Source organism: Callospermophilus lateralis, chromosome 1 (assembly GCF_048772815.1).
Source record: "Callospermophilus lateralis isolate mCalLat2 chromosome 1, mCalLat2.hap1, whole genome shotgun sequence".
NCBI lineage: Eukaryota > Metazoa > Chordata > Mammalia > Rodentia > Sciuridae > Callospermophilus > Callospermophilus lateralis.
The window spans coordinates 200381519-200396057 of NC_135305.1; the positions used below are offsets into that span (position 1 = coordinate 200381519).

Sequence of the window (14539 nt, forward strand, 5' to 3'; positions counted from 1 at the left end):
TGGCCACAGTAAGATCAGAGCCAGGCTGGATAGGCAGTGTCTATTCATTGGAATTAAGAGCCCCATCTAAGAATCATGTTTAGCAGAGTGTGGGGGTGGATGGACAGTGTTCACAGAGGTACCTGAGTGTGTGTTGAAGGAAACCACAGAAGGATTGTTGCATGTGTGTGAGAGAAAGTGGGCAGGCATGAAGGGGACATCCCCAGAGGCCTAGCCCTCTCTCCCTAAGACCTCCCAGTAAGTCCTGGTGAAAAGTAGACATTGTCTTTAATGGCTCCTTTGCTCTCACTTGTGATTATGCACATAAGGGAGGCTCTGAGAGTCTGTCCAGAACCAAGAGGGCAGGAGGCTACATTTGAGGACAGCCGAAGGGGTAGGATAGTGCTTGTCAGGTCTGCCATTTGGGAAGATGGGAGGGAAACAGGCAACACCAACATAGAGAAACCAGCCTGGGCAGACTCGAACTTGTCACGTGGACCTTGTGTCCTGACATGTATATGAGCCTGTGTGCAAGTGAGCATGTAGCCGCATGTGCCAAGATGTGCATCTAAGGCCAAAGCTGCCTGACCAGGGCCCCACCCATGGGAATGGTGCCAATGGGAGGTTCTGCCACAGGCAGCCTCCTGTCAAAGCTGGTACTATAAATGACTTGAGAAGGCAGCAGTCTTTCCTTCCAGTGGGGCTGTGCAAGCGTGCGAACACACACACACACACACACACACACACACACACATATACACACACATATGGCACTATGATTGTGCTTATCAGCAGCCTGGGAATAATGCAAACTTTGGCCATTATCTGCTCTGTCTACCTGCAATCCAACCCAGCCCATATTGGCAGAGACCACCAGAAACCTGTGACTGAGCCAGACCTCAGGACCTGGGAAGTTTGGGTGAGAGAAGCATAGATGTTAGTAGCGAAGCAACAGTAGCCTCTATCATCCTGGCTAGGTGATAGCTGGTACCTAAGATATGTAAGAGGCATTAAGGGACAATCCATGTGGTGGCCAAAAGTATGAGGTCCCACCTCAAGGGGCTCAGAATCAACTAAAGACTCTGTTCTTTTTTTTTAAGTTGTTGATAGACCTTTATTTTATTCATTTATTCGTATGTAGTACTGAGAATCAAACCCAGTGCCTCACACATGTCAGGCAAGCACTCTACCATTGAGCCACAACCCCAGACCAAGACTCCATTCTTTCAAGAGATTAAACCACTCCTGGGCTGAGGGCACACAGGGCCTTCCTACATTGCTCCAGGGGCTATTCCTTTGTAATAAGGTTTCAGGGTGGGGCCAGGGTCCCTGGGGCTGAGTCTAGGGCAGTGCTCTTTTTTGTACAAAAGTTCTCTGGGTAGGGCAAGGCTGGAATTTTGCGGGTAGTAGGGAAGAGAAAGGCATATTCTTCATCGAGTCTTCTTGAGTTTTGGGGTACCCTGATAATGTTCCATCTCAGCCCCAAGGGTTCAGAGTCTATCTCAGATCAGACTTTGTCTTGCCCTCAAATTCCCAAAACACTTTGTCCTTTTCTCCTCAGTGCTCAGGAGTCCTGGCTGGCTGCCCTTTTCTCCTATGCCAGTAGCCAGCGTCCACGCTTCTTTTTCAACTCCCTCTTCCAAGACTGGCTGCCAAATGGGGCACATCACTCCAGGTCCCCTGCTCTCTAATCTTCCAGACAAGCACACAGGTCCTCACATTCCTGAGGTCTTTCCTGTTAATACCCTGGGGAAAAGTGACAAGATGAGAAGTGTGTGTCAGCTTGGTGGAGTGGGAGATATGACTGGACCCACTCTGGCTATGACATACCCCTAAGAGCTGGCGGGTAGACAAGTCTTTTTCCATATCCAGCTAAACACCACAAAGACCTTACAACATGGTAGCCACCAGGGGGCAGGCTGTACCTGCTGGACCACTGACCCATTTGAGGCCCTGTTTTTTGTAATATCAGTCGGTGGGAAGGATGCTGTACAACAGTAAGATCTGGGTCAGGTGGATGACATCCTTGGTGACAAGGATAGGAGAAGATAAATAGGAAGCCCTAGGTGTCCATGGACATAGGCATTTGATTGAAAGAACCCGTATGTGATGGTGAGGGCTAGTATTGGTAAGGAAGGATAGGGATACTGAAGAAACAAGGGTGTCAAGGGCAAAAGAATAGCTGTTGGAGACCCCTTAGAGATGATGTCCTATAGAATCTTGAGTGGGAAGACTAGTTATCTAGGTTATCCGTCTGGTTTCCTAGCAACACTTCAATCTTCCTGGTCCAGCTGGAGTTAATTTCTCACCCCTCACCCACCCACCAAGGACTACCACCTCCTTGTTTCAGGTACACTGCTTCCAGACCATTCCAGCCTGGTATATAACCATTCTTTGGTTACATGACCTAATAGCATCCCCACGGTTGCTTAACTGATTTGAGTTTTCACTTCAACCCACAGATCTGCTCTAGTTTCTTAAATGGTACCTGTTCTTTGCTCAGGAAATCATCAGAGGCTCCATATTATGCAGGTTAAATTCTAAAGTCAACTGGATCTTTAGGACCCCAATCTCTTCCTTCATCATGTCGTACTGCTCCTTGATGCAGCTTTCTCTGTGGATCCTGGATAGAAAACTTCCTCTCACTGGGAAAATTGAGACCTCTGAAAAGGACTTTTAGCATCATCTCTTCTATGGTGACTCCCTCTACTGCCAGAATAAATCAGCTCTACTCTACTGCCCACTGATTTTTTCCTCTGCCTACTCTATCCACTAAGCTGTGGGCCCCTTAGAGTGCTTTGTGCACTGTATTTGACCCAAGCCTGGCACACTGAAGGCACCAGATGCATACCCCTCTGGGACTGACTGCAGGCTCTGGGCCTAGTGCACAACAGGAGAGTAGGGTTGCTGTCTACAGAACCTCATTCATGTCCAAAAGTGACCCCAAAATAGAGACCTGTGGGCAGGATCTGTTGTGTAAACACTTGACTAACCACCAGGAGTCTCTGCCTAGATCTTACTTCCCTCCTTTCTCAGCAGGAGACCTGCTGCCTCCTCTTGAAAGGATCTGGGAAGACTAATCCAGCTAGATAGTCTAGTAAAGCTAGTCAGCAAAACAGAGATACAAAGACAGAGTAGCACACACAAAAAACAGAGAAGAGACAAAGCAGATCAAGAACAGCATGGAGCACACAGGAAGGAGGAGGCCTCTTTCTGTGCTTAGAGCAGCCATGGCTCACGGTCCCAAGAAGCATCTGAAGCAGTGGGTAGCAGCTCCAAAGTATTGGATGCTGGATTAAACCGACTGGTGTGTTTGCTTCTCATCCATCCATCGGTCCCCACAAGCTGAGAGAACATCTTCCTCTCATCATTTTTCTAAGGAACAGAGTTAAGTATGCCCTGACAGGAGATGAAGTAAGACAGATTTGCATTCAGCATTTCATTAAGATTGATGGCAAAGTCCAAACTGATATAACATACCACACCGGTTTTATAGATGTCATCAGCATTGATAAGACTGGAAAGAATTTCTGTCTGATCTGTGACACCAAGGGTCATTTTTCTGTTCATCATATTACACCTGAGGAGGCCAAGTACACATTGTGCAAAGTGAGAAAGATCTTTGTGGGCATAAAAGGAATCCCTCTTCTAGCGACTCATGATGCTTGAACCATTTGCTACCCTGATCCCCTAATCAAAGTGAATGATACCATTCAGATTGATTTGGAGACTGGCAAGATTACCGATTTCATCAAGTTTGACACTGGTAACATGTGTATGGTAACTGGAGGTGCTAATTTGGGAAGAATTGGTGTGACTGCTGAGAGAAAGAGAGGAAGAGAGAGAAAAGGGAGGGAGGGGGAAGGGGGAGGAAGGCGGGGAAGGCAGGGGGGAGGGAGGAGGGGGGATGCAGGGAAGAAGAGAAAGAGATAGATAGACAGAGATATATAGATAAATAGATTGATCCTGGCTCTTTTGATGTGGTTCATGTGAAAGATGCCAGTGGCAACAGCTTTGCCACCCAGCTCTCCAACGTTTTTGTTATTGGCAAAGGAAACAAACCATGGATTTCTCTTCCATGAGGAAAAGGAATCTGCCTTACTATTGCTGAAGAAAGAGACGAGACTTACAACCAAACAGAGCAGTGGTTGAAATAAATGATCTCTAGGTGATATGCCTTATACTTAATTAAAGAAAATATAGCAGGATGAGGGGAAAAAACAGCATGGAGGAGAAATTCAAGTATGGAGGGTAGTCAGGAGCAGTCTGGAAGTGACAGATGCAGTGAGCATCTCAGAGGACCCTCAACTCTTTACCTGGGTGCCCAAGACAGAAAACAGGAGGCCATTTCCTCCTTGCTCATCCCTCATTCCTCAAACTCAATTGTAGGCAAGACTTGTTCATCTTCCCTCCAAAATATATCAGGAGTCTACCCAGCCCTCTCCATCCCCACAAATGTCATCATCTTCTTTATATATTAATGCATCATCTTCTGTATGTTTCCCTGCCTCTTGCATTGTCCCAACACACTCTGTTAATCTGCAGAAATTTTCTAAACACTGTCTGATTATGTCACTTCCATCCCCCACTCCCTAAATCAAGCCCAGATGTGTTTCCTGGTGTAGAAGGCTTTGCTTGATCTGGGCCCTATCCATCACCAAAACCCTAAACCTAGCCATTTCAAATTTTGATCCCAATGTCCAGTGTTCTTTCCTCGGGGCAACCTCACTCACTGCTCACCCTAGTATCCCTACAAGAGAAATCAGTAGTCTTTTTCAATTGAATTCAGAGAACATCTGAGTTCACCAGGCCACATAGCCAGTCACACCCTCAGAACATGAAGGGGCATCAAAAGCTGGGATAAGGGAAGTCCTGGGTGTCCTGAACCTAATTCAGTCTGTAATTGGGAAGGTTAGTGAGGTCATGCCCTGGAGCCTAGTCTACTTAAACCTAGGCTTCTCTTCCTAACCAAAAAGGCATTTCAATCTTCTTGGCTCAACTGCCCCAGGTTACTCACTGGGATCCCAAAGTTGTCCTTTGAAGAACAGCTACTCATGGGTGAGCATATCTCAAGGGCAGTTGTCATCAGCCCTCCATCCCCACCTCCATGCAGTGCCAGAATGCCACTGTGGTCTTGGATTTGACCCACCACCTCTTGACTAACAATTACATTTCACAGCAGGTTTGCTTAAGTGTTTTCCTACCTGCCTAATCTCTGCAGCCCTGTCCCAGGTCTCTCCAAAGAGGAGAGTGAGGTCTGACCTCTAGCAGAATCGCTTCAGGAAGTGTCTTTAAAACTTTGGGAAGGCTCACTGCTCCCCCGGGGGAGCACATGACCGGACTGAGTCTAGATCCAGGCTTGCGGGAGGCGGAAAATTTGGAAAGGTCCTGTCAGCCTCGCCTGCTTAAAGTCCCGGAGCTCAGGCAGGACTTACCCTCAAGGCCCAAAGCGCGCGCTCTAGGCAGCGAGCCGAGGCCTGGAGTTCTCTGCCAGGCCGCCCACTCAGCCCCGCCCACCTACGTCACACTCCGCCGGCCCGCCCAAGCTCTCTTGATTGGTGGAGAGTGAGCGAGAGCGCACCCACACACACACCACCCGCCCTCCTGCGGCACTGCCCCGCCCACTGGCTTACTGGGCAGTGAATGTGTCCTGCAAGTTGGAACGAGAATGCGCTGATGCCTTAGGGATGAGACCCTCCGAGGCGGACAAAGTGTCCTGTCCACTTTCTGGCCGTCGACCCAGGCCTGACCGTGGACGGTTTCCCAGCACATGCACCTTCCTTGCCCAGCGCGGCCCACCAGAGGCCCCTTTCATTCTTCAGCCCTCAACAGGGCCCCCAGACCACCTAGCTGCGGATCACCCGGAAATGCCCATTGCCCAGGTCTTTTCGGTGTCGACGCCCCCACGTGGTAGGGGGTAGATCCTCGAAGTCCTGCCGCCCCGCAAGCGGGCTTGGCTCGAGTGTTGATGCGGGTTCTGCCCTCGTCTACAGACTTCCCGGTGGGACATTTGTGGCTCTCGCATCCGGGGACCCTTCTACCACCCCACGTCACTCCCGGATCTCACCGAAACTTTCCCGCATTCCCCTGATGCTCAGTGTCCCAGAGTCCGGCTCGCACCCCTCCGCGGGCAGCCTAGGTGTGAAGGACCACCGCCTTGCAGCCCGGGCCTCCGCGCCCACGCACCTGGCGGGTCGGTTACAGTGCCAGGACGCCCCTCACCCAGCATCCCCTACCGACCCCAGATGTCTACGAGACTCGGGCCTTGTCCGGGTAAACACCCGGTCTCGGGTGCCCTCGCTGCGCCTCAGCCCCCGGGCCCCCACACCGCGCTGAATGCCACCCACACACCAGCGGGCCTCTGCCAGTCCACCCCCACGCCCCTCGTCCCACGCATCTGCCCCAGGCTCATCCCCCAGCCCTCACTCCATTCGTTTGCTCGGATCTCCCGACACCCATCCCAGAACCCCTCTGACGCCCCCTCACCCCAAGCCTGCGCCCCACCCATCTGCCCCAGACCCCACCCCCTGCGGGCGGACGCCCCCTCCCGCCTCCACTCACCGCCCGCGTCTCGGCCCCGCGCCCCTCTCCCCCCGGGCGGGCGGGCAGCGCCGGCGGCGGCAGTGGAGGCCGGTCCCCGGGCCGGGATACACCCACCCGCCCTCCTTCCTTCCCTCCCTCCCTCCCTTCCTCCCTCATTCCCTCCCTCCCGCCCGCCCGCCCTCGCTCCTCGCTCGCTCCTTCCCTCTCAGCCGCCCGCCCGCTCCCGCTTCCCGCGGCGCCGGGCCTCCCGCTCCGCCTCCTCGTGCGCGGCTCTCCCGGGCGCGGCTCCGGGGTTCATGGTGACGAGGCGGCGGCCGCTCAAGCCCAGCGGCGGCGGCGGCGGCGGCGGCGGGAGCTGGGGCGCGGGCCCCGGCCGCCTCTCCCAGAGCGCGGGGCCGGGCGGCTGGCGCGCCCAGGAGGCGGCGGCGAGCGGCCCCCCGCGCCGCGCCCCCGCGCGCCCCCCGCGCCGCGCCCCCGCGCGCCTGGCTTGCGGGGGGCCGGGCCTGCGGGCGGCCGCCGCGCCGCGCACCCATGGACGGCCCGGCCATCATCACCCAGGTGACCAACCCCAAGGAGGACGAGGGCCGGGCGCCTGGCGCGGGCGAGAAAGGTGAGGAGGGGCCCGGGCAGCTGCGGTGGGGGGCGTGTGCACACCCGCTCTGTCGGAGTTCACTGTGTGCGCCGGCACCGGCCTGGAGGAGGGTGCACCCGGCCAGGAGGGTGCGTGGGTGTGGGATGCGCCTGGAGCAGAGTGTGCGTGTGCCGACTGAGCTAGTGTGCGTGTGCATGCGCTGGCAGAGAAGTTGTGATCAATCGTGTGTGTGCGCGGGTAGATTTCATGTGTGCACCTAACAGAACCATAGGAAAGGGTGTGTGTGCACTAAATAGAGAGGTTGTGGGTGTGCTGAGCATCTGACAGGTTGAGTGTGTGCACTTACATGTGTGTTTGCACATGCCATAATAGAGATTGTAAGGATATGTGTGTGTGCGTGTGTGTGTGTGTGTGTCCGCGCGCGTTCACGCGCGGGGGTGGGGTGGGGGTTGGGGGCTCGCACCTAACAGGTTTTGAGTGCATGTTTGCCTGACAGGCTGAGAGTTTGTGCATGTATCTTATGTAGAGGTCTGAATGTACTGGTCGAAGAGCTTGTGCAATGTGTGTTCAGTAGTGGGAGCCTACAGTGACATTGTATGTGTGTTCACTTCCGACAGAGTTTGTGTATATGTGTGATTGTATGCCTGTAGCACCCAACACTTGACTAGCAGATTGAATGTGTTATGTCCCTTCACTGGGAGGGTGTGTATGTCACTCATCCACAGTGAGGCTGTATATGCATCTACATGTCTAACTATGAACCTGTGCATACAGATGTATGTGCACATCAGACAGTGAGGCCATGTGTCAGTGTATATTTAGTTGGCTGTGGAAGTGTTAGAGTGTGTGGGGGGAGGAGGAGTAGTGCTGAGCCATACCTTCTTTTGGGCTCTTGTCTGGGGGCCACCAGTCTGTTGGGAGGATCTACAAGGCCTAACCCTCCCACAGTCCTTTATTGACCCAGCTCTAACAGGCACTTGGGGAGTCCTTAAGGTGCCAGAAGTATCCCCTCCCAGAGATCTGACCAAGGGTTCAGCCAGTGCTGTGTTGCAGGATCTGGTTTGATTTTGGCCCCAGTCCCCCACTTCTGTTTTCTTCCTGCTCTTTTTATGTTTGTCTCTGCCTCCTTAGAGACTTGGTGCCCCCCTCTCTCAAGTGCCTTGCTTACTGTCCCTCTGGTGTCCTGAGGCTTGGACAGACTGTTTTGAAGGGCCAAGTAATCTGGCTTTTTTTGTCCTGTTGACTAAAGCTTGCCTCACTCTTGCTGCCCTGTGTTGTGCAAACACCTGGACCCTCCAGGGCCCCTTGCCCTCTCCAGGGCTGACCTGGCCACAGCGGACTTTGGAAAAGAGTCAGATTTCTTTCCACATGCTTCCACCCTTTCTGTACCAGTGAGCTAGGAGTGTGTCTCCTACTAGGAATCTGGGTGGGGGTGGGAGGAATGTTGAACTGCCTCTTCCCAAACAGAGGCCCCTAGACAAACCACCAGGGAAACAGAAGGAACTATCAGAGATGCCCTCAGGATGGGGATTTGTCAACCCATTCGCACTTTTGTAGACTGTAAACAGATGTGTCTGCAGATTGGTGTTCTTTCATACAAAATAAAGAATTAAAACTTTCCCAAGTAGTTTTCTATGTCTTAGAGATAGGCTAAAAATTTTTGCAAGAAGGTGCTCTGGGTGAAGCCCATGTCTCCCCTGGGGTCCATGTGGGTAGCACCTGGGTGGTCTGGCCTTCTGCCACAGGGGCTGTGTTGTGGGGAACCCAGGTGGGTGTTTCTCCCGGGAAAGGTTTGGCAGGATGCTTGCTGCCTGTGTTCCTTACTTGGTGTGGATTGAGTGCTTTGTGTCATGCTTTGCCAGAGGATCCTCAGGTCTTGTTGGGAGAGGTGTGCATAATGCAGGGAAATATTTAGAACCTGAGCCCTGCTGCTGCCCCCACCTAACTTCAGGAGCAGGCGCTTTGCCACATTTCCCTTTTCCTCTGACTGCTAAGATTTTTAAAGCAGAGTCAGTCAATCCAAACTCTATAGTGCTTGTTTTCAGCGTATTTACATTGTTTTTCATAACAATCTTTAAATATCTTTAATAGCCTATTTTTGTTTTCCAGGGTCAGACTGGTAGGTGGTTAACTGATTAGGGGAATTCCTTACCTGCTGTCCTAGGGTGGGGTGGTTAGCTAAGTAGATGCTTCTATTGAAGCATTAAAATTCTACTCAGCCGAAGAGGTAACATTTTTACTTTCAAAAATAGGTATAATTTTGGTTATATGTAGTGTGACAATAAACCTGAGTGAAATTTTGAAACAGTTTATTCAGATTAATAAGAGCAGGCTCAGGGCTGGGGATGTGGCTCAAGCGCGCTCGGCTGGCATGCGTGCAGCCCGGGTTCGATCCTCAGCACCACATACAAACAAAGATGTTGTGTCCGCTGAAAACTAAAGAATAAAATATTTTAAAAATTCTCTATCTGTCTCTAAAAAAAAAAAAAAAAAAAGAACAGGCTCAGCAATGTTTCTAGCTTAAGTATATTATATCTCCAGAGAGGCATGATATATTTTATATTATTTTAAATGGAAGTAAACAATTATTTTATTTTAATATTAATATTTTATTTAAATATTGGGCCTGGAATGTTTGGAAGTTTTGTGGTAGGAAAGAAACAATTGGTTTGAAATCATTACTTTTATCATTTATTCTGTAAAATAGGAATAATAGTGACCATCTTTTGGGTTTCATGTGAGGGTCAAAAGAGATGTGTCCATTGAGGACGGTGCCTATTTCACCAATATGTCACTATCCTGTAAACCCTTCTGTCAGTGTAGATTTACAAAGGAAGTATGAAGTACAAGCTATAGTGTTTTGCATGAGTTGAATTTCTTCTTGACACTTTGCCACATGGTGGTGGCACCGCTCAGAGATGACAGTCACTGTCAGCCTCGCCTGTCATGCAAGATTTATTTCTTACAGTCATGTTTGATTTGGCTGATAGAGTTAAAATGCAAAGAAGAATTTCCCAAAAGTTTAACTCAGGGTATTTTGCTATCTGAAAATTTCCTCTTTAAATCAATGAGAAAAAGTCAAACAGTACAGTAGATAAATAGACAAAAGATATGAAGGAAAAAATAATAGGGGAGAAAATCTGAAAGGCCAATGAATATATGGCCTTCTGTTCATGTGAAATGTTTTCATGTGTCAGCTTGGATAAACATTTAAACCTGTCAATGTTCAGTAGATAAAGGTTTGTGAAATAGGTACTCAATAGACCTTTGTGATAAAATAAAGCAAGTACAGACTTTTAAAAGAGTAATTTAGTTTTGAATTAGTTAGGAATGCATTTGGCTGCAAGTAATAGAAAGCCAGACTTAACTGTGGCTTAAACCAATAGTTGTTTCTTCCTTTCATATAATAAGCAGTCTAGAAGTAGGCTACTGCTGGCTTTGGTTTAGCAGCTCATTGTTATTAGGGCCAGTGTCCCAGTGATTCTCTTTTGACTTTCCCTCAAGTTGTAACATGGCTGCAACCCCTCCAAACACTAGCCACCTTCAGGGCAGGGGAAAAGACAGTGCCAGTCACGTCTTTCCCTTTTTTCTGGAAAGCAAAAGGATTTCTAGAGACTGCCCAGCAAATTTTTGTTCATGGATCACATGGCCTCCCCTGGCTGCAAGCAAAGTAAGGAAAGTGTTTCCAGCTTTCCCTTCCTTATAAGAGGCAGGAGAGAAAGTTAGAAACAGGAGGGAACAGTTGCAGGTTCAGCCAGTTGACAGAGTTGGCTGAACTGAAGCCCCAGTTCTCCTTCTAAGTTTCTCAGAGAAATAATCTTATTTTCACTGAAAGAAGTGTGTGCAAGGATTTTCAATGATGACTGCATTGCTTAACAATAGCAAAAACTGGAACCATTCTGTGTCAACAGGCAAATAATTAGACCATGGTACCTCAGTTCTTCAGACTTCTATGAGGCTGTTGGAAAGAATGAGTTAAATTAGATCTAAACATACTGACATGTGAATTTCCAAGACATTTTAAAGGGAGAAAAAGAATTTGAAGAATGATATAAACCATATGATCCTATCTGTTAAAAAAATCACTTATAACTGTATATATGTTAAGAAATACACAAAAATAATCTGGTAAAGGATATAAACTGACAACTACCATTATCTCTGGGGACAGAACTGGGCTGGGAAGTGATAGAACTTTGCCTTTTTATTTAAATATTAATGAAAATATACTTGTGTTTGACTTTTATTTTTTTTTTTTTATTTTTTTTTTTAGTTTAAAGAGGAAATTTCCATATTGGCTGCATCACTTTATCCAAAGGACTTAAAAACAGCACACTACAGAAATGCAGCCACACCAATGTTTATAGCAGCACAATTCACAATAGCTAAATTGTGGAACCAACCTAGATGCCTTTAAATAGATGAGTAGATAAAGAAAATGTGGTCTATATACACAGTGGAATACTACTCAGCATTAAAAGAGAATAAAATCATGGTATTTGCAGCTAAATGGATGGAGTTGAAGAATATTATGCTAAGTGAAGTAAGCCAATTCCAAAAAACCAAATACCGTATGTTTTCTCTGATATGAGGATGCTGATCCATAATGGAGATGGGGAGGAGAGCATGGGAGGAATAAAGGAAATTTGGATAGGGAAAAGAGGAGGGAGAGGAGGGGCCATGGGGGGTAAGAAAGATGGAATGAGATAGACATCATTACCCTAAGTACATGTATAAAGACACAAATGGTGTGATTCTACTTTGTGTACAACCGGAGACATGAAAAATTGTGCTCTATATGTGTAATATGGATCGAAATGCATTCTGCTGTCATGTATAACACGTTAAATAAATAAATAAATAAATAAATAAATAGGAAATTTCCCATAGCTCTTTGGAAAGAAATAGTTTGAGGGAATTGCTCAATAATAAAACAAAGCCAAGAAACCTCAATTAGTATGCAATATTAGCAAGAACATATCAGTGCTCATTAAACAGCTAATTATTTGGTGAACTAATACATTTCCCTGATGAGATTTCTGCAGGCAAGTTTGTTTGATACATTGGTCCAAGGTAGGAGGTACAAGCAAATGTTTGTAGCTCTTAACCTTAAAACAGAAACCTTTAACATCTGGATGCCAACAGAATTATAGCAAAGAGAAGACTCTTAGAAGTAAAGATTATTTCAGATGACAGAACAGATCTGAATAGGTTCCGTTTGATTTAACTTTTTAAAGTTGAACTTTTTATTTAGAGATCATGTGGATTCACATGCAGTTATAAGAGATCACACAGAGATTCCCCTATCCTCTCTGCCCAGTTTCCCCCAGTGTTTACGTCTTGCAGAATGATAACAGCATCACAGTCTGGATGTTGACATTCACATAGCCAAGACAGAAAAATTCCACTACCTGGAGGATCTTTCATGTTGCCCTTTCTAGCCAAACCTGGTCTCTTCCTGTCCCTAACCCCTTCCTAACCCACTTGCAACCATTATTCCATTTTCCATTTCTGAAATGTTGTCATTTTAAGAATGTTGTTTAAGCGGAATCAAACAATATGCAGCCTTTTGGAATTGCTTTTTTTTGCCTCAGCATGACTCTCTGGAGATGCATCTAGCTTGTTACTTGTATTAAGAATTTGTTCATTTTTTATTGCTAAGTAGTGTTCAGCGATATGGATATGCCACAATTTATTTGACTGTCGCCCTTTGAAGGATATCTGTGTGTGTGTTTTTTTTTTTTTAATTTTCTAGATTTTGGATACTATGAATAAAACTGCTATAAACATTGGTATAAACTTTTAGGTGTGAACTCCAGTCTTCATTTCTCTGAGGTAAAATGACCACAAGTGAGTACGGGTCAGTTACCGGGTCACATGGTAGCTGCATGTTTACTTTTTAAAGAAACTACCAAAATGTTTTCTTGGGTAAATGTACCATTTTGCTACCTAATAGATGTGTAGGGGTAGCTCATTATGGTTTTATTTTGCAATTCATTGATGACTAATGATATTGAACATCTTTTGGTGTGCTTATTTTCCTTCTAAATATCGTCTTTGGTGAGATGTCCCCTCCTATCTTTTGCCTGTGTTCTAATTGGATTTTTCTTCTTTTTTTAACTGTCAAGTTTTGAGAATTCTTCACATATTCTAGATATTAGTCCTTAGATATGTGGTTTGCAAACATTTCTCCTGATCTGTAGTTTTTTTTTTTTTCATCAGAACTTATAACTTTATTTATTTATTTTTTTTTACCTTTTTTTTTATTGGTTGTTCAAAATATTACAAAGCTCTTGACATCTCATATTACATATATTAGATTCAAGTGGATTATGAACTCCCATTTTTACCCCCAATACAGATTGCAGAATCACATCGGTTACACATCCACATTTTTACATAATGCCCTATTAGTAACTGTTGTATTCTGCTACCTTTCCTATCCTCTACTATCCTCCCTCCCCTCCCCTCCCCTCCCATCTTCTCTCTCTACCCCATCTACTGTAATACATTTCCCTCCTTGTTTATTTTCCCCTGTAGTTTGTCTTTCCTCCTCTTTCAAAGTCTTTTACAGAGCAAAAGTTTTTAAATTTGATATGGTGCAATTTATTGGTTGTGCTTCTGGTGTCAAGTCTAAGAACTCTTTGCTTAGCACCAGATCCCAAAGATTTTTTACTGTTTTTTTTTCTTTTTTTCCAAAAGTTTTGTAGTTTTACATTTTACATGTAAGCATATGATCCATTTTGAGTCCGTTTTGTTTGTTTAATTTATTTTGGTACTGGGGACTTAACCCAGGGTCACTTTACAGCTGGACTATATCCCTAGCTCTTTGTATTTTATTATTTTTAATAAATATTTTGAGTGTCGCGACCCCTTGCCCGCAAGGAAGACGCAACTCAGGAATCTTCTTTCAGCAGTTTATTCAGGCCTTGATTAAAGTATCTTTTAGTGACCCCCTCTCTCCTCCCGAGCGCCCAAGCACAGCCTAATAAAGCCTCCCACGTACCAATCTTAAGCCGCTACGTGGATCTTTCTTATAGGGTGGCAAGGGATAGCGTGCCAACTCTCCACAAAAGAATTTGTTTACCACAGGCCACAGTGGAAGCCGGCGCCATCTTCTAATGGCGGCCACAATCTACAACAATGGCTTACCACATTTGAGACAAGGTTTTATTGAGTTGATTAGGGCCCCTTAAGTTAGAGACTGGCCTCAAACTTTTGATTCTACTGTTTGAACCTCCAAGTCGCTTCTTGGTCTGGTTTTTTTTTTTTTTTTGCGGCAGAGGAGGGATACCAGGGATTGAACTCGGGGGCACTGGATCAGTGAGCCATATCCCCAGCCCTATTTTGTATTTTATTCAGAGACAGGGTCTCATTGAGTTGCTTAGCACCTTGTTTTTGCTGAGGCTGGCTTTGAACTCAAAA

The 14539-nt window shown here is 46.9% G+C and overlaps 1 protein-coding gene, 1 long non-coding RNA gene and 1 pseudogene across 6 annotated transcripts in view; 2 read left to right on the top strand and 1 right to left on the bottom strand.

Annotated features, from left to right (window-relative positions):
- Positions 1–1086: 1086 nt before the first annotated feature.
- LOC143409009 (uncharacterized) lies at positions 1087–6613 on the bottom strand. 2 transcript variants are annotated; one of them, XR_013092536.1, is made up of 4 exons: positions 6541–6613; positions 3460–3559; positions 2468–2602; positions 1087–1725 (listed from the first exon to the last, which is right to left on the bottom strand). It is a non-coding gene; the product is annotated as an uncharacterized LOC143409009 (long non-coding RNA). The 2 variants fall into 2 exon arrangements; XR_013092537.1 differs by lacking the exon at positions 6541–6613 and adding an exon at positions 5184–5212.
- Positions 3210–4131, top strand: LOC143409007 (small ribosomal subunit protein eS4, X isoform-like; annotated as a pseudogene).
- A 440-nt stretch (positions 6614–7053) lies between the features above and the next one.
- Positions 7054–14539, top strand: part of Ctdspl (CTD small phosphatase like) — a 109919-nt gene continuing 102433 nt past the window's right edge. For all 4 annotated transcript variants that reach the window (XM_076843687.1, XM_076843696.1, XM_076843672.1 and 1 more), the window contains exon 1: positions 7054–7132. In XM_076843687.1, coding sequence (XP_076699802.1) covers positions 7054–7132 — 79 coding nt within the window. The remainder of the gene's footprint in view (positions 7133–14539) is intronic.